We start from the raw sequence: 25,311 nt of genomic DNA, 5'->3' as shown, positions 1-25,311 counted from the left end.
AATTGTGGATGCTATGGAAGTTGCTAGATACACATTGCTTGAGCTTGTTGGAGAGTAATGGGCTATGGGTAGAGACTGAGTCATCACAATATGAGGACGGATTGAAACCATGAGGACAAATAACATCTCCTAGGAGAAATAAGTATACTACAACAAGATCACTGTTCCTAGGTATGGTCCTTCACTCTTTTAAGTATCTGATGGGGATGAGATGCCCAGAAAAGAATCAAAACTAGGCTGGGCACGGTGGCCCATGCCTGTAATCCCAGCACTTCAGGAGGCCGAGGTGAGTGGATCACCTGAGGTCAGGAGTTGGAGACCAGCCTGGCCAATATGGCGAAACTCCATCTCTACTAAAATTAAAAAATTAGCCAGGAGTGGTGGCATGCACCTGTAATCCCAGCTACTCGGGAGGCTGAGGCAGGAAAATCTCTTGAAGCTGGGAGGCAGAGGTTACAGTCAGCCGAGATCACACCACTGCACTCCAGCCTGGGTAACAGAGTGAGACTCCGTCTCAAAAAAAAAAAAAAAAAAAGCCAAAAAAACAAAAACAAAAAAACTAAGCTATGTAGGGTCACAGCATCCAAGACAGTAGAGAGCTTTTAAAGAGAAGAAATGATCAACACTATTAAAAGAGAAGAGAGACTGTAAGATGATCCCTGATAAAATGCCCATTGGCTTTAGCAGTTAGATGTCAGTAACAGCAGTATCAGCATAGTGGTGAGAGACAGAAGCCAGATCACAAGTGGGTAAGGAGCGCAAAGGAGGTTGAGGGAGTACGGATGACAACAACAGACTATTCTTTTAAAAAAAAAAAATTAGACAATAGAGGAATTGATAACACTAACATAAATTTGAGGGATAAAGAATATTTTTTCAGAAGAGAAAAATCTTGAATACAGCCATATGTTGACAGTCAAGTAATTGCAGAAAAGAAGATACTAAAGACTGAAGAAAAACAAGATACCTCATAAAACAAACACACACAGAATACTGGAGGGAATGGAGCCAAGGACATAAAATTGGCCTTAGAAGGAATAGGAAGACCTCGTTCACATAGATGGGATAAAAGAAATTAAAGATAAAAGGAAAAGTAGATAAAATGTAAGAGGCTGATTTATATCAAACCTGATATAAAACATCAGGGAGTACCAATCTGTATGTTATATGCTTGTTTCTAGGAATGTTTAGCCACACTGTAGGAATGGATTAAAAAAGGGTGGCATACCCATGGCAATTTGTTAGACTGGAGCAGAGGTGAAAACTGAGCTAGCACAGGCATGGGAGGAGACACAGAAGATGGAAGTGAAGGGGACTTGCCTGATCGACAGTTGGGTTCATACTGAGCAGGAAAGATAGAAGCCTCAAAGGTTTGACCAAATTAGGAGAAAAAACCTGACAGGAGAGCTGAATGTCTGAAATCAAAGATCAGTGCTATTACAAGTGAAACAGGACTACAGTGTGGAGTTTAAGATTTCTGAGAAGAAATACTTTTCCATAAGGAAAAGACATTGTATGTAATTCTGGGATGGTGCGCTGATGTTCAGTAGGGTCAAGGAGGCTCAACAAGTTAGGGCTTGGTTTCAAATGAGTCAGCTCTAAGCCTTTTAGAATCTCCTAGAATTATGGTAAGAGGGAAATGACAGCAGTGAGAAGGGGTAAAATGTAGTATAATTGGATGTATGAGTTTTGTTGGAAGATGCATTTTTTATTAGTGAGTGGGGAGAGTTGTATGTATCTAAGACTGCCAGTTTCTCCTCTTGGCTTCATGGAATGTGGGATTTACATGAGTATGTAGTACCTTACCCCTGTTGACAGCTGACAGAAAAGTTGCCTCCTTAAAGGAGAGGCAAGTTTCAGGTAAGGTAACAGATGAAATTCAGTTAAAACAATATTTTGATGGGAAAAGCATCTGGTCAAAAGATTGTGGACATAGCAAAAGTTACTGACAAGGACATGATGTTTCTGCAGGACCCAGTGGAAAAGTGTTGAGTGAAGGTAATAGCAGAAATATACAGAGAATGAGGAAAGGAATGGAAACAAGAGAAGTTTTAGATTAACATTGGTGAGTGGAGGAGTGGTGGGGGTGGATCTGCCTTGCATTCAGGAATGAAAATGTATCAGGTTAAGAGGCCTGTTTAGAGGTGGATGGCCCCAAATGTCTTAACTCTGGCATAGTGAGGGTCCCAGAAAACATCCCACTTAAGTCCAAACAAATTGTAATGGCTGCCATGAAGTTCGTGAAACTTCAAGAGATTTCTTTTCTCAGGACGGGCAGCTTCTCGCTTCACAAAGCAGTGCCAAGGGTCCTTGTTAGGCTGAAAGCTCCCAGGAGATTTCTGAAGCAGGAGTATAACTGGTATACATTGGATGAAGGGCTAGGATCCCCTCTTCAAGAATTCAGGATGCGAGGAAACATTTTCAAACACCTTAGCAAACTGTACATATTAAAGGGCCTGATCAGTTATCTGAAATTAGAATTTTATAATTCTGACCAAAAAGTTACATAGTAGTAGCTGTGTACCACATTAGAATAAGTTGCCAATGTCTTATATACAAGAGATTTTACTGAAATATCTAGAAAAAGAAATCTGGTTTATCCAGAAAAAATCAGCAACATTAGGCCCACATTCGTACAGTGTGCTAGAATTAAGTTGTGGCTTCCCCCTTTGGGTGGGGCATGTAAGCCCCAGTTCGCAACATTATTTTTCCTGCCAGACCCTGGAACCTGGAGGCATTTGAGTTTGTAATTCCTGTCTTAGCCCTTGGCAAGATAAATAATTTAGCCTATTTTATTTACATTCAAGTATCATGGTAGAAAACAAGTTATTGATTACTGCTTCAAGAAAAAGGATTTGCATATTTGTGTATATATTTTTAAAAAGTGGATTAACTTTATGCTAAACAATCACTTGGTCACAAAGATTAATATTAACCTATACTAAAGGTTATATTTGCTACCATCTTCATCCTACATAGTAAGCATAAATGTTGTTTCAAATATTGTTCCCAAATATTATTCAAATTCACCTAAGTTTACATATAATTGCAGATTAGAAAACTAATTTCATCACAATCTCCCGTTTCACTCAGCTATCTGAGCAGCTCTCATGCATAAGGCCCTACGTTTCCACCTGTATTTTCTTTCCGTTGAAGTCCACCCATTCCCATTATTTAAGTGATTTCATTTGAATGATGCCAAAAATAATCCTCAGGTGACGTAAACAGCTCCAAATATAATAATAAAAAGGAAAATATGGGTGAGAAATTACAAGTCTGGAGAATCAATTAACATATACACTTCTAAACAATTGTTAGAAAATAAGTTTGACCTGGGCTTCCCAGGAAACAAAGAAAAGAGGGAAAATGTAAAGAAGTATATGATTCACAGGCCCAAGAAAAACATCATTTAATCATTTATAGTCTCAGAAATCTTGCTTATTCTAAGATCTGGGTGAAATTTCACCAGTGAGGCAGGAGGACATTGTGTGATACAGTAAACAAAGTCCCCGGTAGCATCCTTAGGACACTGATGTTTTTGCAGCTGTTAATGAAAATCTTCAACACAGGAAAACAACAAAACCTTGATGTATAATTCCGTAAAAATTTTTGAGGGGCCAAAACAATAGGGGTCAAGATCAAAGACACAGGGAAGGATAAATTAAAAACTATCAGAAGGAATAGTTTCACATCCAGTTTTTCAGGGAATCTGCCATAAATACTATTTCCTTCAGATGACTCCTTAAAAAGTTAGAATGGAAAAGCAGCGATTGAAGTTGTAATCTCTGGCAAGAACACATGGAGTGCTAAGATGTCATGATACGATGAATTCCACATACGGAACAACTAATAAACAACTAAGACACATGCATGAATGGAGAACCAGTGCATGGCTGTGGTGAGGAGAGTGGAGGATCCTAATCTTCCACAGCAAGCCTTTCTGGGTGTCCTCCAACACACAGCTGAATCACGGAAGCCCTGGACGATGTGTCTGGACAAATCTCACACTAAGCATTATCTTCTACATCCACAGAAAAAAATCTGTTGTAAAACATTGTCAGATTCAGGCCAACTGAATTCTGGAGGACGTCTGCAAAGACACTGCATTTCATCTTTGGACGTCCTTTCTTGGCAGGACCACTTGCCTCCCAAAGCCTGTCCTAGGATGTGGCAAAAAGGCTATACCGTCGGGGTAGAGAATTCAAGATACACATCTTTTGACCCCCCATCGCAGAAGATGGCATTTTCCATTTCTCTGGTACTCGAGCTAAGCTCCTGTGGCTCAGATTATTTATTACATTACTTTTGTAACCTTTCTCCCGAAGGAACATGTAAGCCATACACAGTTGGCATCAAATATTACCGGATGACAGATTTGTTTTTAAAATGTAAAATTAGACAATACATCTCATCTAAATTCATGGAATTCTCCCCTCTAATAATAGAGTCATGTGATAGCTTAAAAACACATGCTTTATCATCATTCAGTAGCAGTTTATTCATTAGAACACTCTGTACTCCTCTAAAAATCCAACATATCTCGTCACATCTCATATTTGGTTATTTTCCTTCTCAAAAGGTCTTGTTACAAATCTAAAGCATTTAACGACCAAACTATGCCCACAAGGGTACTTGGACAATGGCTTACATCTTAAATTACAGCAATCTCAATATATTGCTGCTGACCTGTCAATCTCAAATATATTCATAAGCTACACACACAAAAATGAAATGAACAAAGTGATTCAGATTAAACAGCTCTGACTACCCATTTTAAGAAAATCACTGGGTGTGCCTAGGATCCAATGCTAACAATTTGTTACGCACTGCAGTGTTACAGCTTTCTAAATGGTAAGTAACTGTTTAAAAATTCCAAGGCATTCTTAAAATGTTTCACTTAAACATTTCTGCAATAAAATCTTATTGAACTGTTGCTTTCATTAATTTTCTACAGACTGGAGAGCAAGAAAGTCGAGTTCGATTTTTTTTTTCTTTTAACTTTGCCTACTACTAGCAAATACACTGTGCCTCTTTTTTTAAATAAACCCCTGGCCTTGAGTTTTGGCCCCTTAATAGTAGCCTACATGGTTGACTACCCTTGGTGTTAAATTTTCTTAAATTGTATTTCTGTCAGTGTATCATTTTTTTAAGCGATGGACCCTATAATAGCAAGCACTGGTCTGTCAAGAGTGCATTTTAACAGCACGACACAAGTATTTTTCACTACAGGAGACAAACAATGATATGTATTACATGCAGTAAACACTGCCTTTGGTACACAGGGTTCTCTTAGCATTTATCTGTCTAAAATCTCACTGTGTCCTGAATAGGGGGTTTCAGGGAGAGGGAGAGGAACCTTGTCTCATATTAATGTTGCCAGTAGCTATGGTATAGCATTAGAAAAAGTCCACAAGCACTGCTACATTTCTCCTGAAAGAAAACCTTGATTTAATTTTAAATGAACAAAACAAGGAATATTAATTCATGCTTGAAAGGTCCCTTTCTTTCAGATAATTACCCCCTCCTTCTCTTACGAATTCTTTCCTAAGCTTTGGCATTTTCCCCTTTTATTCACAAGTATCATTACCAAACAACTTTCAATTAAACATAAAAAGCTGCTAAGACAGGCCTGGCACGGTGGCTCACGCCTGTAATCCCTGCACTTTGGGAGGCCGAGGCGGGTAGATCACCTGAGGTCGGGAGTTCAAGACCAGCCTGACCAACAAGGAGAAACCCCGTCTCTACTAAAAATACAAAATTAGCCAGGCGTGGTGGCGCATGCCTGTAATACCAGCTACTCGAGAGGCTGAGGCAGGAGAATCGCTTGAACCCGGAAGGCGGAGGTTGCAGTGAGCCGAGATCGTGCCATTGCACTCCAGCCTGGGCAAAAAGAGCGAAATTCCGTCACAAAAACAAACAAACAAACAAAAAGCTACTAAGACATAGTGCTCTCCAAATTTAAGGTGCAATACTCCAAGAAATGCTTAAAAAATTATTAGCATTTTTCATGCATTTTCTACTTTTTCCTTTAAACTTTGTTTTCATGATTTTTAAAATGTATAATGAAGTATTTACAATTTATAAATATATACAAATTGAAGGTGTGCACTTAAATTTCTTTAAGAATAAAGATATATATAATCAAATTGTTTAGAGAACACTGTGAAAAATAATATGAGTAAAAAAAATTGGTATTCAATTTCCTTGCCACCTGAGAAAAAGATGCAAAATCAACACTATAAAGAAAACCTAAAACAATCTAAAATTTTATAATATAATTCTACTCTATGGAATATTAAATATAATGCTTTACAAGGCCATAGAACTTTTACAAGCTAAAATAGGGAGAGCATGGGCATATAAGATATTTTAGAAAAATCACCTCAGTTACAAAGGACATAGAATTTTCAGTAATTCTCCCAAAGATCCAAATTCATCCTAATTTACATAAAGCACACTACAATCTTAATTTAACAATCCATTCCAAATTCCAATAATCTCTAGTGTTGAGAATTTTTTTCCATACAGTCTAAAGTGCATGTATTTAGACATTTCTCCACCCATCTCCTTTGTACATGAAAAGTTGGTAAACTATCTTATTATACTAGTAGCCTTTCATATTCTTCATTATTAATCACTCTTAAACCTCATCTAAATCTGTTTCTTTAATCTTCTCCTCATGTTTAATTTCTCCCTTATCTTATCTTCGTAACTCAGTGCCATTCTCCCTTCATAACAACAGAAGCTGACATCAGAGGAGTATCAGGCAATGTGTACCGCTCTTTCCCTACTGTGTTCCACTGTCATCCCTCACTATTTTATGCATAGGACTCCTGTTTCTAGAGAAGAAAACTGAGACTCGGAGAGGTTGAGTAAGTTGCCTAGGAACGTGAAGCTGGAGTGTAGCAGAAGGGGGCCGATGTCAGATCTGGATACTTTGCCATGATGCTACCTGACATGCCTCTAAGATCCAGGCATTAGATGTAACCTCACCCAGTTTGGAAGATTTTAGGGAAGTGACAAGAACTCATGTAACTTTTTATTTTTTTAATGAAGTGATATTCACAGAAGATTAAAACAACAGTAGATGAATGCATCCTAATAGGAATACATGAGTTATCTGCCACTGACGATCATTGAGGGAGGAGGGGCAATACCTAATGTAGTAGAATAATGAGAAACACATGGTGAGACATTTGAAATATACTGCACATACTACTATGAGTGCAGTATAAGCTTGTGGCTTTGCTTTTACTTATGACTTCACAGTAAAAAATTAGGTTGTAGTGCAGATGAAAGGCTCCATATAAATTAGGAAGGAAAAATTTAATAATAATTAATATAAAATCTTCAGAAAAATTATATTTTTTAGGTTGCTGCAGAAATCAAGAGCTAACCAAGAAGACAAAGCATGTAACATATTTAATCAAATAAGCACATGATCTCTATCATAAAGAGAGTGGTTTGTTTAATAACTATCACTGACAAGATTATTTCAAATTATTTAAACACCCAGCAAACTATCAGGTCAAGATCAAGCAACTTTAAGATCAAGCTCCAATTGATCTGCCTTGGAAGACGAGGAACACAAAGTGCTTAGGAATATAGGTTCCTCAACTCAATCTGGACAAGAAAAGCATCTGCCAGGAAGAACAGGGGGACTGTTAGAAATTGTAACAGAAAAAAGCCCCCAAGAGGCAGACCACAGTAGGAATTAAGCCTTGTAAAGCTCTTTGGCTACTATCTCTGTCTAGCTTTCTAGAAAGTATGTGTTGGATTTTTTGTGTATGAAGTATAAATGCCACCGTTTCTGAAAGCCCACCCATTCATCCTGTACCTCCTTGTAAGATTCAAAGCACATTTGCATAGCTTCTTAGCCAAGTACCCATGAAGACATCCCAGCCCATTTTATAAATATAAATATAAGCTCAAGAACTTTGATTTGTACCCAAAGTTTAAACTTAAACATTTTTAAGAGACACTTTGTACATACAAATCCCACTGTTAGAAATTAATACTAAACTTCTGGCTTTGAGGATTATGCTTAGCTCTTCTTGAAGTGAAACTAACATTAGTGAGCTAGGATTAAGGTTAGTGGGTTAGGTTAGTGGTGAGAAATACAAGCATAAACAAACTTTCATGTAACATTTGTCTCATCAAGAATGTAATTCACTAAATTGTTTTAAATAATAATATGTCTTTAATGTATCTTCTTTAAGTGCTGGATTTAGAAACATTTATCATAACTAGAGCAAATATGTTATTTTAAATGTTTTATAACTAGAAGATAATTAAATAGGGCTTGAGTTGACTTTTAAAAAGTGAAAGAAAGACAAGAAAATCACCCCTCAGACCTAGAATAGCTGACTTCAAGAGTAGAAAATTAATGGCCTTTGAAAAAATCCACATCTTTGCAATTTGTATTACCTAAGAATTAAAAAAAAAATCAGTATCATTGTGATCAGGACAGTTTGATAACATCTTTGGCCAAGAAGTTACTCTCATAAATGCTGCGTTGGCAGTCCTAGCTCATCAATATAGGCATTTCCTTGTATTTCACATTGAAATACTATGATGTATAGATATTCCACACTTGTCGTATTAATAGATGAATGTAGATGCATCACTTTAAAATCAAACATGCGACTATGTCATCCCCCTTAGATTGGCAACAGATTGTCAGGTGACCAAATCCAAAGGCCTATTTTCAAATTCATATTTCACAGCTATCACTTAATCACACAGGGTCATCAATGGGCCCAAATAAAAAGACATCCAAAAAAACTTCCAGTAAATAATAAATGAAAAATAATCTTATTCAATTCAGCAGATGAGTTCTATAATCCCAAATGAAATTGATTTCACAACTGCCTCACTGAATTAGCTTTACGATGGTTTTTTTTTTTTTTTGAGACGGAGTCTCGCTGTCACCCAGGCTGGAGTGCAGTGGCTGGGTCTCAGCTCACTGCAAGCTCCGCCTCCCGGGTTCACGCCATTCTCCTGCCTCAGCCTCCCGAGTAACTGGGACTACAGGCGCCTGCCACGTCGCCCGGCCTCCCAAAGTGCTGCGATTCCAGGCTTGAGCCACCGCGCCCGGCCTACGATGGTTTTCAAATCGAAGTATTATCACTTTTCTAGGGAGCATTTAGAAATGTATATGGGGCATTCTTGGTTGCAAGAGTGATAGGTGATACCATAGACCTACACAGTGGCTACCCCTCATTCTCGCCCCTCCTGCTCTCACATACCCCAGCTGCACTAGTATCTGTGATGTCCTTCAAATGTACGAGAAAAACTCCCACCTCAGGGCCTTTGTACTGGATGTTCCTGAACCCAGAATGTCCTTCCCATACATGACCATGGCTAGCTCTTTCACTTTCATCAGGTCATTACTCAAGCCACCATCTCAGTGAGGCTGTCTGCACCCCCTCCACACAAACCAAAATTCTACAAACCTCTTGTACTGCTTCATTTTCTCCTCATTGTGTTTATCATCTCCTCATGTCCTATACTTCTCTTGTTGATTATCTATTTCCCCTAAGTAGAATATAAATTCTACAAGGGGAGCAGGTATTTTTGTGTTTTATTTAGTGCTGTATGTCAAGGCATTTGACAGTATCTAGAATATACAGAATAATCACATTTCTTGAATGAAAAAATGGGAATGGGGATGATTCAGTGTTTTGCAAGAGGTATCCATTGTACAAGGAATGATCAGCATTTTGCAAGGGGTGTCAATTATTGATAACTTACTGATATCTGTGATAAGAGATGGAACAATGCAAATAGCAGAAAGTTACAAGCTAAGTCTGTCTTGCTCTGCACCCAAAATATAACCCACAAAGCTCAAAGCTCAGCTTTTATAAGAGGACCACTGGCTTACCAAATAATTTTTATGAAGTCCAGATATAACTTCCCTTCTTCAGAAGTTTTTCTAATCTCTCCTGATCATACCTCTTGTCATTCTCTATATTGGTTCCATGGGACTTAATTGGAGTGAAACTCTTTATACATTCTACTTAGTTATTTGACAATAATAGTGACTATGTTTATCGGGTGTAGAAAATTTGAAAAATAACTTGCTCTTAAGTTCTTTCCAATTTTCCCAGACTGGATAGCTCATTCTTCACAAAAGAAAATATTTATAACTTTGTACTTTGTATATTATATAAAATTAATTAGAAATATAGTATTTCACATTCATTATTTATAAGAATGAAGTATTGGCACTCAAATATTTGTCAAGTGACTAAAGGTTTCATTGTAAAACTGTTAAAGAGATAGCAAAGCAAGCAATCATACACATAAAGCCCAGTACTGCCTCTCAGCAAGGGTGCACTGTGAAAGAAGAGATTCTTCTAGCTCAGAACCTTTCTGATATTTTCCCTAATAAATAGTCACAGAAAATACTGGTTTATAAATTTGAAGGCAATGCAATTACTTATAATTTCTTTGTATCTCCCAATATGCAAATGCTCCTTAGTGGATATTCACATGCAATATTTATGGACCCTAAAATTACATTCACAGTATAAGTGAGCATCTCACCTGTAAAATGCAAATAACCTGCTCATTGAAACGAATACTTGCATGAAGTTATGACCTGCTTTTTCCATTCACTTCCCTTACTCCTATCCACCCAGGTAAAGGAACAGGTACTAAACCACTCATATTATCATCTTTATACATAGATATTGGTAAGAATATATTTTTATTGAGCAGTTGATAAACAAAAAATAAGTGGTATGCTCCATGTTGTAAGGTATTTTAAAATGTAATAGTCTTGATTCTTCTAGTTTTTGGTGAAATGCGAGCAGTATGTCAAAAAACATTATCCTAGAGATGGAAAATTTAAAAAAAATTAAAAATAATTACTAAAGAGATTTCAGAATCTTTTAAAAACAAAAAGAATAAACTAATTTCAAAAACAGGTAAATATGCATCTCTGTTAGAACTGCTAAAACAAAAACATGACATTGTTCTGAAAGTTTTAGAAACTAGGAGTAAACTAATGACGTCTAAAATTAGCTTTTCTCTCTTGTTGCTTGTTGGGATCCCACAGCATAAATGAGACGGGAATTAATTTTTTCTCTGTGGTATCTGGATTACTGGTAAACATTAGGATTAGCGCATTTTATGAAGTTCCATGCCTGCTTACTAGTCCTTGTCATATTTGATATTTATGTTTACTAAAATTGATTTTCTCTTTTTATTAATAGGATGGGTTTAATGTGGACGATGCTTCACTGCATTAGTAATAACAATTTTACTTAAATTATTGCTTTGGTGTGCTCTTCTGCAAATACTCTTTCCATTCCTAAGAGTCTTTTATTTTCCCAGTAGCCCAGTTGGAGAGTTTTTAATATTAAATTGAATCATAACAACACATGCTGATTAGAGTCTAACTTAATACATGCAGCTTAATGTTAATTTTCCAACTTCAAATCAGGGATCTGACTATTCCAAGATGATTATTCATCTCAAGTGTGATTTCATTTTAAACTTGTAAAGCCCACAACTAGAGATTTTTGCATCAGAAAACACTAATATGATAGCGCAAAGGAATTCGGCGAAAAGAGAATCATTACATAGCTACAAAAATACTGTGGAGAAGAAAAAGGTTTATCAAGAAGATTTCATAATACAGCGCAGAAGCAAAAAATGGCACAAGCAAATGCACAGTTGGCTGATGTAGTTTGTGAAGATAGGAAACATGTTTGATTACTATAATAAGAGGATATGCTTAGGTCCTAATTCCTTTAGAGAAAAGTTACCCATTAATGCTGATAATAAAGGGGGGAAATTGTTTTAAAGTTAGAAATGAAAATCTAAATGCCACATTTCTTGCTTCACAGTATAAACTTCTACTTCCAAATAAGCTTCCTTTAAGCACCTTGAAAAGGAAAATACATGGCTAATCATCAAAACAAGTACATTATGATAGTAAAAACAGAACTAGAACAGGCAGTATCAAACTCCATCAGAGCTAAGAAAAACAGAATTAGATCATTAAAATCACAAGGAAATAAATTTAGGCATTCTGTAGTTTTACAAAAGTTATCTTACATCTTAGACTGATTAATATCCTATAAGAATAGATGAGTGCTATAGTTTGCAATACTAATGAATTAGCTGGTGTCAAGTGTTTGAATTTTACAAGTTTTAAAGCTTACCAAGCTATGGTGAAATGATGACAAAAGGTAATGGCCATTCTAAGGTTACTTAGATTCCAATCTCTGTATGTGCAGCATATACATATGTATATATAGATCCACATCTCTTCAGATGCTTAACAAGAGGAAGTGCCATGTATCAGCAGAAGTAATCATATACATAAACCAATTTTTATAAGCCAATTAAACAAAAAATAAAAAAGAAAGAAAAAGGCCATTTATAGAGACATGGCGAATACAAATGCAGTTTTATAAAAATACCTAGCAAATGGAACAAAGTGTTGCTATTTTTATTTTTATTCCCTTTGTTTTCCAGATCTTGTCCAGCATTTATACTTCGTATATTGTATTTTTTGTTGATAAAGTGAGAAACATTGGCTATGTTTTTCAGAAGATGGGATGAGGATGCAGTACATGACTTTGAATAATAGAAGACATTCTAATATGAATTGGAAAAATGTTTTCAAACCAAACACCAAAATAAGACTTCAATGGCTCACAGTGTAATGAAGGGAAATACAGTGGTCATTTAGGTTGCTGCAATTCTTTTTTTAGGCTCTTTCATTTTTATGTGAGGCAGAAAACGGAACTACATAATACATTTCTACAATTTATATATTCATCAAAACCATTTACAAAATTACCACTTTCAGCATATTTTAAAAATGAGATTCCTTAACAAATTATGTTTATGCAGTCAAAACACACCATTAAAATTTATTATTAGTCACTTAATGGAAGTTAATGGTGAGTTTATAAATGAAGTGCTGGCTTACTTTGATATAGTCTAAGAGTAACCAAAAATAGAAATTATTTCCCAGAATTCTATGTATTTATAAAGTGCAAAATAAGCAATTTTAGCAATTCTCAAATGTAGGTTTTTCCAGATGCATTTAATCCTAAATATACTTGTAGAAACAGAATATTTTTCTGCTAAGTCAGGTATGTCTAACTTATCCATCTTATGTGTAAAAACTATCCTGACTGAAATATTTCATACTTATTAAAAGATAAAAAACTGTAAAGATATAGAAACATTATCAAATATTTTTAATACTCTGGGGGGTGGTGAAATTTCCAGTGAAAATAGCTCAAGTCTACAAAAACAAACTAAAACAAAAAGCCATATAACTAATTATATTAGTAAATACTCATTTACTGAAAATGAATGCGTTATAGAATTAAGGATAGAAAGATATTGTAGATAAATTTACCAATGAGAAGAAATTCTGTATGTGCAGTAAATATTTTTAATAGAAGTTGTTTGGGGGCAGTTGTTGCTCAGGAAGTCTAGTGTGGATCCACCTAATATTTTCCAGAGTGAGGGGCACTGTTCTGAAGTATTATAAAAAAAAAATTATCACTCCTGATTTGTGTTGGTTCAGGAGTAGTATAAACACTAAACTGTTTAAAACAGAATTCTATAATGCTCTTCTACAATAAAGGGAAAAACGAACTTAAAATTGTAACTTTTTATAAAGCTGCAAATAAGATAATTTATAAGCAATATAACAGTATTTTGTAACAGATATGGAGTTCAATATGCTCATATGTCAAAATATTTCATAATACTAAAATTAACTTAGACATTTAAATATGATAAAAATTATGACAATAATATAGTGTTTAAAAGCTCAAATGAAGCTTATAGAAATAAAACTTATTTGTAGAGTTCCATTTCATATAAAGGCTTATGCTTTCAGAATTTAGAACAGTAAAAAGTGATTTTTCAAATAATAAGAATACATTGCTTTCCTGCAAAAATACTTCCAAACGATTAACATTAAAAAGCTGACAATGAAAGAAAAAAGAATGCATATTGTTTCCAACATTAAAAAAGCATCTGTGTTATAAATTGCCAGATAAAACAACATTAACAACATATTCCTATTTACCTTTACACTTATAATTATGTACCAATTTAAAGTTGACCTTACATAAAAATTTAGAAGCACCAGGTTTGATCAGTGTGACATAAAGTTACAGCTAGATTTATGCTCTATGTGGCATTTTATTTTTATTTTCTCTTTTAGAGTTATTATATTATTATATTAAAGCATATAAAATTTGTAGTCAGCATAGCAAGCTTCAAATCATTTTAGTTAATTAGCAACTATGGTGAAGCATAAAGCATCGCTCTTTCCCAGTAGTTTCATTTTAAACAAATCATCCTCACATATAAAAATAGCAAATTGCATTAAATTTTATATAAGACATTTTACAGCTTCTTATATAGGAAAAGCTATAAGCAGCTTCCATGGCACATACCACAGCAAACAGCATTGAATAAACTCTGGCAAGATATCATTCATAGAGATACAAGATACATACAGCCTACATCAACTTAATGCTTAAAGTATGTCACAAAAAGTTGCAGGTTCAAAGAAAGAACAACAAAAAATTGCCCAGAAGTTGAATTCTGGTTACACTCTCACATCCTTTATTGCCTTCAAGTTGAAAAAGAAAGTATTTTGGTATTTCTCCTAGTTCTATTTAATGCTTGCTGCAAAACATTAAATAAAAGCATGTAGAATTCCTAATTCTAAAATGCTGTTTATGCATTGGCTGGCTACTTTATTCCTATTTTTCAAACTGAAATAAGGCTGATAGATCGCAGTGATAATGGTCCCTTAAACATCATCGCTAAAACTTTGCTATTTTTACACAGTCATTTTTAATCTACTTTCGACAGTATCAATTTTAAGCTCCAACTTAAAGTACAAAGACACTTCCATATCTAATTTGTCATAAGTTAATCTTTAAAAAATAAAAATAATTATAAATGCATTGGATAGATTTTTAACAGATACATTTCTTGTTCTGCCTGGCATATAAATATTGACTGGGTAGACTTCATAATTCCAGTCAGAAACATGTTAGAGGAAGTTTTAAAAAGTCAGTCCTTCTCTTTCTTTAGCTAATGAGTTTCCAAAGGAGGAAAGCAATCCCACAAATGGGCAAATTCTGCCTCATCAGATATGTACATTTTCTGTTCCACAGCTAAATGAATGATATGCCAGTCCAGTTCTGGAAAGTGAAAAAAATTCCACTGTTAAGATTTGATACTTAGTGTACAAACCGTGGAAGATTTTTCTTTCTTTTTCTCTTAAATATAGCTACTAGTGCCATAAAGGAGACATAAATGGAAAGACATCAAATTTTCCATAATAATAGTTTCTATAACCCTTAAGAAAATATCTTACAGTCTAAATTATTATATTTTCATATTATTTAATATCTCAAATCATCATTCAGAGAACTTACAAATCACATCATCATTATCACTACTCCAAGTAACACAAATAAAACACAGATCTTTAAGACTCTCTGCTCATAATTAGAAGTGTTTCTTTCTGTTTATGGAGGGAGAAGTGTATTAAGAAGCTAGATGTAATTGGCAAAAATATTTTACTTTTCACTGTATGTAAAAAATTATCTGGCCCAGGACAATACTTATAACCAACAATTTATGTGGACAGGCAAATTACTATTTTATTACTTTCCTTATTCTTACTTATGTTCTTAATAATTTAGACATGAAATATAAATACGTAAGTTATTTATGTTCAGTTCGGTGCCTCAGAGAAATTACACAATATCCAAGGGTCAAAAATAAAACAACCTTGAAAATAGAAATTAAAGTATGCTGAATTTGGAGGAAAATGAGAAAAATTACTTTTAAAGCTCAGGAAAATAACCACAGAATATTACTTGTTCACTGATTATATTACAGATTCCATGTAATTAAATAAATAATTAGATAGTAAATTTTTAGGTGTACCTCCCTTTTTCCTTTAGCTAATTTCACCCATTGCCTGAAATCATGCCTCTCACACAGTAAGCATTTAATAAACATTTTTGAACAACTATTTATACATAATCAAAGAAATTAATTTGTAAATAAAATCTGCTTGACGGTATTTGTTGATTTAACATACAGAATCAGACTATTTTAATTTGCCAGTCAGAGACATATGCTGTTGAACATCTACACAATTTCACTGAGACACATGCTTTCCACATAAAACTAAATACCACATCTGCGGCATAATCGTAACACAGTGTTTTACACACACCAATTCTCCGTTTCACTTCTGCAATTTTAAGTGTTGATGAAGTTGCCAAATAAGTCACATTATATACAACAAACCTTCAGTTTAAATAAGGGATAAGATTGCTGTTAACAACTTAGTTTGAAATGTTAACAACCCTTAGGCTGTTAACATAACAACTGGCCATTAATGTGGTAATGACCAATTTAAGAGGAAATTGTACTCTGAGAAATGAATATATTGGCAATCAGGACCAGAGTTTATATTTGAAATAATATTATATATGTTTAATAAGTTAACCAGCATTAAAAGTTTGAGCCTATCAGGAGGTAACTAAAAGTTATTCTACAAAAAGCCACATACACTCTTATAGAGATATAAAAATTTCTCATATGAAAACTATTTTTGATAAATGCATTTTAGCAAAACACTTGAGACTATCAAATACCAGTTTAAAATCATATATTTTTACTACCACAAGGAAAAATAAAACAAAACAAGTCTAAGATTACTGTCTCTGCTTGATACTATGCTGACAGCTACAAAGCATGTTATACTCACAATATAGGTATTTCCTTGGCAAATTTTTATTTTTGGTTTTCAAAAACCCGAGATATTTCAGTTGACATTCTTTCCAGTTTACTTAATTTTTGTCCTTTGGTTTATTAAAAAACCTTAACATTGCCTGGGCTATATAAATTCCTTATTTGAAATGGTAACAAATCCACTTGAGATACTGAAATTACAAACAAATGTAAAAGTCAAAAGGAGTCAAAAAGCTATGACTATTGGTTAGTACCGATGAAGCAAACTAAAAAGCAGTATTAAATCACTAAAAGCAAATACAAATGCTTTATGTGGAAATGAGGCTCTAATTCACAACGAGCAGAAGAGAAATTTTTATTTCAAAGAGAAGAGTTCAAAGACTGGAGAGTTCTAAAAGAATGAACATTATACATTAATTTTGATTAGTTGTGCCAACACAATGAGGGAAATCCTGGCTGGAGAGAGTGAATTCTCATTGTTGGCAACTTGCATGTGTTTTACGCACTTGGAACACAGAGAAGTAGTAACAAGTGGTCATAATAAGTCAGGAGGCTGTCAGATGAGGCCGTCCTAAGAGCGAGAAAGAGTAGAATCTGATAAACAGTCCTGCTTTCACCCTCTTGTAACTACCATTAATCAAATGATATATTTTTATATCTAAAGATTGGATCTGACTGAAAATAGCTGAATTACATACTAAGAAGGACCAGATTCCCTAGAAAACACCTCACCAAAAGACCAAGGTACTAAAGGAGTTACCGTTGATTGATACATTTTGTCATAAGGGAAAAATTCCAAATAAATCGCTTAATGTCAAACCAGAAAAATGATTAATTGTATTAAATATGAAAACCCCAGTGATGCCATATATAATTTCTCTAATTTGATAGATCCTACTTTATTAATATAAGTAATTTTCAGCTGAAGTAAGTCGCAAAGTTGTCTGAAAAGCAAAATAATTTTTCCTCAGCAGAAGTTCTGTGTTGAGTACTTAATGCTAGAAAACAAAAACTTTAGTTGGCTTCATAGCTTCATAACCAAGAACACCTGCCTTGTCCTGAAAGCTTTCAGATGTTTACAGGTTGGAGAGTGGCTGTCATTTTCCCATAATGATGGAGGTCTTTACTTTGTTATTATCCATAAAACTACTGGCAAGTCTGAGGCAGTTCAATTGCTTAGTTGTATTTTTGAGATTACCGTTTAGAATGTCATGGGGTGGGGCGGGGGGAAGATGTATCTACACTTGGGGAAAGTTTTCAAAACTCTACAATAAATGCATTAATAAATATTAGTCAAGGATGTACACCTGACTTCCTCTGACAAACCTGAAACAGAAAAGAGAGCTGAATAACTTTAGAAGAATAAATTCAGGTCCAACTAAGAGGCATCAGCTAAACTCTTACATAGTCCATTTTTTTTCAAGTTGAACTTTTTAGAAATAAAGAGTTAAGATATTTTGCCAAATGGCTGATTAATGTCTTTGTGCTATGCTCAGCACCATTCCTCCTTAAGCTCCAAAAAAAAAAAAAAAAAAGGCAAAAATAAATAAATCAACCTGAATGCTGATTTCTACCAAATACATCCTTGACATTAACTGGCAGTTTCAATATAGGCAGTGCCATAACCAATTGCCTGAGTGTGCAGGCAAGCCAAATTGAAATACTTTAAATATTGTGGTTTGTTGGCTGTTCCTTAAGCATTAATTTGAGTAACACACACAGGGCAACGCTTTGAAGGCTGACAGGTCAACTTCTTTTAGGAATATAAGCCGGCAGTAAGGAAATGAACAAGCAAACAAAAAATACACTTACAAAAGTACTTTAAAAGGCATCCAGTCACCACTGGTGTGCAAGGATAATTCCTACCTCAGATAGTCTCTGCGACAAAGGATAAGATTAGCTTTAGTGTACAGGGTGGAGCCCACCTCTCCCAAGCGACAGTCACAGCAGGCACACTTCAGGCAGTCTTCATGCCAGTATTTGTCCAGTGCCTTTAGAAGATACCGGTCCTTGATCTTTCGGTTGCAGCCAGCACAACCTTTCGGCTTGGTGTCTGGCTGGACTGAGAGCATTTGTATACCTGAAGGACGACAAAAGCAAACAAGAGAGCTGAGACTACTAGACGAATAAAAAGATGTCAAAAGACCTCAAACAAGTTAAATATTTAATATTTTCTTATTCTAGGAGTGTTAGCTTTTCTTGTTTAGGGCTATACTGAAATCAAACTAAATTTTGGAAGCAAAAAGTCTCAAACTTTATCAAGTGCTTATTAAATCATTCATAAAGTTATGCATGCCAAGTGGTAATAATAAATTCATGTTGACCATGGTAAATTGACATTATAAATATGAAGTTCAATAACATTAAATAATTTTATAGTATCTTCATTCTCCCCATAGAGCAGTTCCTTTAGAAAGAAAATTTGAGTAAATGACGACCTGAAAGAAAGTTATTTAACAAATTAATCTATGCACAGTCCATAGAAGTAAAAAAATGAGTTTTGCTTAACTGTTTAAAAATTTCACTTAATACGTGCTTGATGGTGGAAGGAGAGTGCACCTGGTATGGGATTACACAAACCTTATTCAGCAGTAGAGGTGTTTATAGTTAAGTACACAGAACAGCTACCCGAAAAGCTCACCAATCCTGTATTGCTTGCTTGCTTCCAAATACTTCCTTCTATGTCCTTGCTATTTCAAAGTATTCATTGTGTTCAAATATAATATTTATACTCACAAGCATCAGTCAGCACCTATATTAATGGCAGATTACTTAACTATATACTATATGGTTTTATGTAAACCTAAAATATATAATTATACCATTTATTACCATAAACATACAAGATTATTTGTTTTATAAAGGAAAGAAAAAACAATAGATGGCCAGATCTAAATATATATACAATTATACAAACATATATAAATATATACATATTGTATATATACAATGCTAAACATAGGCACATTTATATATTTTAAAGATATAAATCTATCATAAATAAGGAATCCAGCTGGATTCTATGGGTTTTACAGTTTGATTGAAATCTTTTGAATGAATGGATATTCACCTTGAGTGTCTTCTTATTTCCTAGGTATTAAACACCCAGCTTTAGCAAGAAGCTGGACCAACTATCCAGTGCCTCATATTTATCAAATAACTCATTTTAAGCACTATAAAGTACTGCAGACATCATCAATTCCAAATTCCCTCATTTTACAAATTATGTTACAGAGGCCCAAGAGAGGTTCAGATACTTGCTCAAAGCAGAAAGACAGTTACGCTATAGTCTCCGGCCAAATGGCCTTCTTACAGTCCAGAGTACCCCTCTGCTGAATTATGTTTGCTCTCCTAGGCATAAAGTTTTAAACTTGCATTTAGAAGGATACAAAACACCAAATGTGCATGCGTTATAGGAAAAGAAATGCCAAGCTCGAATCTGCATTTTTGTGCATTTTCCTTCTCCAAAACAGCTAAACCTCCTCCAGGTTCCTCTGATACCTTATGATGAAGTCTTCACCCCCCTTACAACCTTCACAACCTTTTTTTTTAAAAAAATAATCGCACTGGTGAGAGATATCAAGGCATCCGCAGAGCGGAATAACTTTTCTAACTACAAATAATACATGAGTTGCACAAAATATTGTTAGGACGTTGAACTTTCATTAGAAAATAACTTGTCTGGTAGAGTTGTGTAGGGAATGGCAGGATATAAAGCAGAGTAGCTGTTCTTTCTTTCTGCATCATAAGCATAGCTGTAGTCACCGGAGCTGCAGACTAACAGCTGGATTTGTAAGAAGAGCAGGTGGTATCCCTATAGCCTGCTTTCTGTTCCTTTCCTTTGAAGGAGCTAAGGGCCTAGTGTAGATTAATCATAACCCTTGATAGCTCTGCTAAATCTCACTCTCTAGAACTTCTAACAAATGAAGTTTCTTTGATCAGAACTAGTTATCCTCTTCTAGAAAGGTTCCACAAGGAATGAATCACATTAATTACAGTGAACAACAGACCCAAGTGCCTGTTAACCATATATCTGCGGGGAGGGGGAAGTTTTGATTTACTCAGTGAAATTCTGGGTGGTGTTACTGAAAACATCTAGATAATAAACATTAAGAGAAGCCATTCTAATTAAGCCATCCTAATTAATGGCCATTCTATTAAATTTATAAGGCTATTATTTTTATTTATCACAAGTCTCAAAGATGAAAAATCAAAAAAAAAAAAAAAACCAGCAAAACCTTCTTAGTAGCAGCTAAGCTATATTTCCCATAGTTGTGTTTCTACCATCAAGCATAGAAGGTCAGCTATTTTATTCAAAATGCTTTGCAACCAAGACAGGGGATACCAACATTTGGCACAAGTAACACTACCCTACTTGTCTTCACAAAATGTTTTTGTCGTGTTGACATTTTAATTTAGCACTCAGAGGCTAATTAATATTTGAAACTCTTACATTCTGTTTGGCCTTAGGCATAAAAGGAGTTTGATATTTTACACTCCATCCTGGTACCTTCTTTTAGAGAACATCATGGCATTTCTGTTGAAAATGGAATCCCTTGAATTCCATGCAAGTTAACAATTGTAGCAAAAGAACTATTTTGTAGTCACCATGTTACCGTGTACTTAAAAGGCATAAAGCAGTCAGCGGCCTCCCCTCTTCCTCCAGAAGAACATGTCTGGGTAGAGTTATGTGTTCGTAGCTAAGAAACATTTCACAAGTTGCTCATAGCACATCAGAACTCATAACTAGTTTTAGATTGGCATGTAAATTGTTCTGAGGGAAATTCTTATTGCCTCTGAGACCCTGCCATTCTGAGTTATTTGACAGTTTAAGGGAAATCATAATTAAAAAAAAAGACATAAATAATAGCCTGTGCAGTGTGGTGTGCAGAAATAAGTAGAACCATTTCATTTAAACTCTGGTGAGCTTTTAATTGCCTGGATTGCATTGTGAGGCAGCCTAACGGTTGATTGCCTCCATTATGTTCCCTTGTTCTGTGCCATTCATCCGCACAGTCTCAGCTTCAGTAGTTAACACAACAAAGTAACCACAACTCCACAACACACAGGGGTTTAAAAAATAATAATAATAATAATGAAAGATTTGCAGCACTTAGACACAGTCTTACATTTTTGGACTAACTACACAGAGTGAATAGAAAACATTTTGTCCCTGTCGGGAAATTCACAGAGAACAATTTGGGAGAGGAAAGAGGAAGAGGGAATACATAAAGGGGGTTGGAAGAGATGAGGTGCTTCAGAAGGATGCTAAAATGGGAATGCAGGTTCTGCAGCTGGGAGCATTGACACAGATTAAAAGAATTTGGCCAACATGGCCATTCGATTGCCAAGAGGCAACAGACAAAAGATTTTCCTCCTGCCCATCTTCATCCTCTTCCCAGCCCCCAACCCAGGTTGGAAAACTGGATTGGGCCTAAAAGCTTGTTTCTCTCTGTTCACTGGCCCAGAGCATCCCTACAGGCTGCAGCCCCCTAAGGGACAACAATGCAAATAGATGTCCCCAGATCTCAGGCACTGGAGCTGCTTAACTCTGCTCTGCCCCTTCAACTCCCAGCCCCCCTCCCTACCCTTCACCCCCCTCCCCTTTTTGAGCAATGGAGCTGGGAACCAATTTGATTCCCTTTTTCTCCAATGCAGCTGCAAGGCTCAGAGATACTGACATTTTTCCACTCTTATCAGTTTAATTACAGTTACCATGGCAGCAAAGTGCTAGTGCTTGGCAAAGGCCAACAAGAGATTTGCAAGACTGAGTTCAATTTTGATGCAGCTCACATGCAAAATAAAAAAAAAAAAATAAGAAACATACATACACTCTAACAAAGAATCCCTTGCGGAGTTTATGCTCCAGCCTTTTGTGGTTGTGTCTTTGCAGCCACACAGGGATGGTTTGCAAAGAATGTAGCAGTATTTGTTGCATCTAGCAAGATTAATTGGTTTAAGCAGCAGTCTTTCAAAGCAGTTACAACAATAATATTTCGGTTCTTTCAGAAAGACACAAAAGCAGCGGAAGAGCAGAAAGGCTTTTGAGCAGCCAAGAGTGCAGAGCGCCGGCAAAGTGCATCTATGATAGATTGTAACCTTACCAAAACTTTTCTCCTTTTTCTGCATGAGTTGACTTAGGCGTGCCTGAGTTGCAGCAGCTTCGCATTGAGCACCAAGCCCAAAGGTAGAAGTAGAAGGGGGTCTCCTTGATTTCGCTTAAGTGTGGACCTGGTGCGCAGCCTACACCGCCGAGGACCGACTATTGTGAAGCCACTTTGGGAGCGGGTCGGATTGGCGGCAGGGGGTGGGGGAAGGGATGAGGACGGCCAGACAAGACAGGGCGCACACACGGAGCCCCTCGCAGTGTGCAAAATGATGGCGAATGACAAAGCCACATGCTTCCCTAACTCTGCCCGTAATCCTAAAATCCCAGCGGCCCCTTTTAGCTTCCTGGTAACAAATGGATTTGATTAAACTGTCACATGCAGCGTTAGCATAGCATATCATGTTCAATATGAAAAAGATCATAAATCTGACTTGTATTTCATAACAGCAATCTGGGTAGTCCCCGTAAAAAATGTGCTGCATCAGTTTGAATCTCAACCTATTAGGACATAGGCACCTTGGTCCAGGGACCTTCCCTGTTCAGGCCACTTCTGCCCCTACCCGCCCCCGACCCCCGCCGCCCCCATCCCCAAACACAGCCACTTTTCCATGGCAAAGGAACAACATTTTGTTATTATGGCTGCGTGGAGAGAGGCAGAAGTGTCAACAAGGACCAAAAGATTGTAATTTCAACTCTTTATGAAGTGGGGGGTCATGAATTCCAGCAAGTAAGGGGGAGGGGTCCGGAAACCCACCCAGGACTGAATTCTTTTCCTATGGGCTGGGAGCAAACACTTCCTAATTCCAAACTCTCCCTGCCCCTCTCTCCCCGGGAGTCAGGGGTGTGGAAATACTGCAGTTCATGGTGAACTTTGACTATTATCCACTCGAGTCGTACTTGAGACGTTCCGCGCCGCAGCCGCTCTCCCTCCTTCCATCAACATCTTCCGCCTGCATCTATTTCATGTCTCATCATAAAAATAATGAAGCCTCACATGATTTAAACAAAACCGTCTCAGTAGAGCTGCAGCCCGAGTGAAAGTTGCAGTGTGGAGCTGGGTTGCAGCTCCAGTTTATGCCTCATTAGCAGAGGCTAGGGAAGAAAAAAATACCCACATCCGCACACGCACGCGCGCACCCGCAGACACACACACCACAAATAAGCCGACGCGTGTGTACACAGTTGCTGCACTTACCTTCTCAATTAAGCGATACAGGGGGAGGCCGTTCAGTAAGCACAGTGGCTGCTTTGTAGCGCTTCTCCTTGGGAAAGGTCAAAAAGAAGCATTGTTTGAAAAAAAAAAAAAAAAAAGACGGGGGAGGGAATGTCTATTTTTTTTAAGTTTAAAATAATGAGGTCCTCAAGGATCCGCCAAGTAATGGTGTTGACCGCATCTGAGCCACAGGTGTCCTCCTTTTAGGCAACTGCAGTCCGAGGCTGTCTCTCTCCGTCCTGGTTCAAGACAACTTACCCCAGCAGCGTGCGAGGAGCCGAGCTGAAGGAAGCTCCGGCTCTCAGCTGCAAAATGCAATCCCTTCCCAGCCAGACATAATACAGCCAAAGAAAAGGTCACTCAGTTATTACTGAGCCGGCGGAGCCCAGGCAGCGCTTGTCAAGACCACAGAGAAGCAGCTCCCTTCCGATTTAAGACTATTTACCTCTCGCCCCCACCCCTCCCCTCTTCTTTCCTTCTCTCCCTCCCTCTCTCGCTAGCTCCCTCGCTCGCTCTCGTGTGCCTGTTCTGCAGCTCAGTCAAGTACAGCCGCCCTCGGAAAGTGCAAAGCAGCCACGAGACAGATCGGGCTTTGTTGCTAATTTCCCAGGGTGAAAATTTACAAGCCTGCGAGTGCAGTCAGCACAACCACACGCATATGCTACTCACAAACGCTGGGGACAAACCCGCACACAAAATGTGACCTCTGCAGGAGTCGACTGAGGAAGGACCCTACCTCCTGGACCCGTCCAAAAGAAGAACTCCTGCGAGAGAGCTCCGGAGGAAAAGGGTAGGGTTCCTAAAATAACCAGGGCATTTTGGAATAGGTGGCTACATTTAAAGCAAATTGCCTTCCAAAGCCATTTCTGAAGCTACTAATTATGGAAATTAAAATAAAAGCAAGAGAATCAAACTGCTACCATCATACCCTGGAAAAGCACACAACCTTTAAGAAATGTCTGGAGGTGGCTGCAGTTGCTGGTCTCTCTGTGACTTCCATTCATGAACTCTCTGAAGTCGCTGCTCCGCAAGTCCGCCACACAAGCCTGATTCAGGGGATCACACACACACTCCCCTTCCTCCCTTCCTCCCTTCCTCTAATGGCCCAAGACCCAAACTGTGAACTTATTCTCCATTCACTAATGCTGACCTCCCCACCACCACCCCAAAACACACTTCCTGCAATTACTTGAATTCCTTACTATTTAAAACTCACACG

At 36.7% G+C, this 25,311-nt stretch overlaps 1 protein-coding gene across 4 annotated transcripts in view; it reads right to left on the bottom strand.

The window, feature by feature from the left end:
* LMO3 (LIM domain only 3) overlaps positions 1-25,311 on the bottom strand; it is a 62,126-nt gene that overhangs the window by 35,925 nt on the left and 890 nt on the right. The window contains exons 1-3 of one of the 4 annotated variants that reach the window (XM_033222750.1): positions 25,039-25,221; positions 24,075-24,141; positions 18,637-18,850 (exon numbers count right to left, since the gene is read on the bottom strand). In XM_033222750.1, the coding sequence (XP_033078641.1) occupies positions 18,637-18,842 (206 nt within the window). In that variant the 5' untranslated portion in view covers positions 18,843-18,850; positions 24,075-24,141; positions 25,039-25,221. Of the gene's footprint in view, positions 1-18,636; positions 18,851-22,874; positions 23,060-24,074; positions 24,142-25,038; positions 25,222-25,311 lie in introns of those variants that run through there. The other 3 variants (XM_033222749.1, XM_033222748.1, XM_033222751.1) reach the window with 3 other exon arrangements.

This window comes from Trachypithecus francoisi, unplaced genomic scaffold, assembly GCF_009764315.1.
Source record: "Trachypithecus francoisi isolate TF-2019V2 unplaced genomic scaffold, Tfra_2.0 Lachesis_group11, whole genome shotgun sequence".
In the NCBI taxonomy this organism is placed as follows: Eukaryota; Metazoa; Chordata; class Mammalia; order Primates; family Cercopithecidae; genus Trachypithecus; species Trachypithecus francoisi.
Note: the sequence above shows the minus strand (reverse complement) of the source record. Positions and strands in the feature narration are given on the sequence as shown.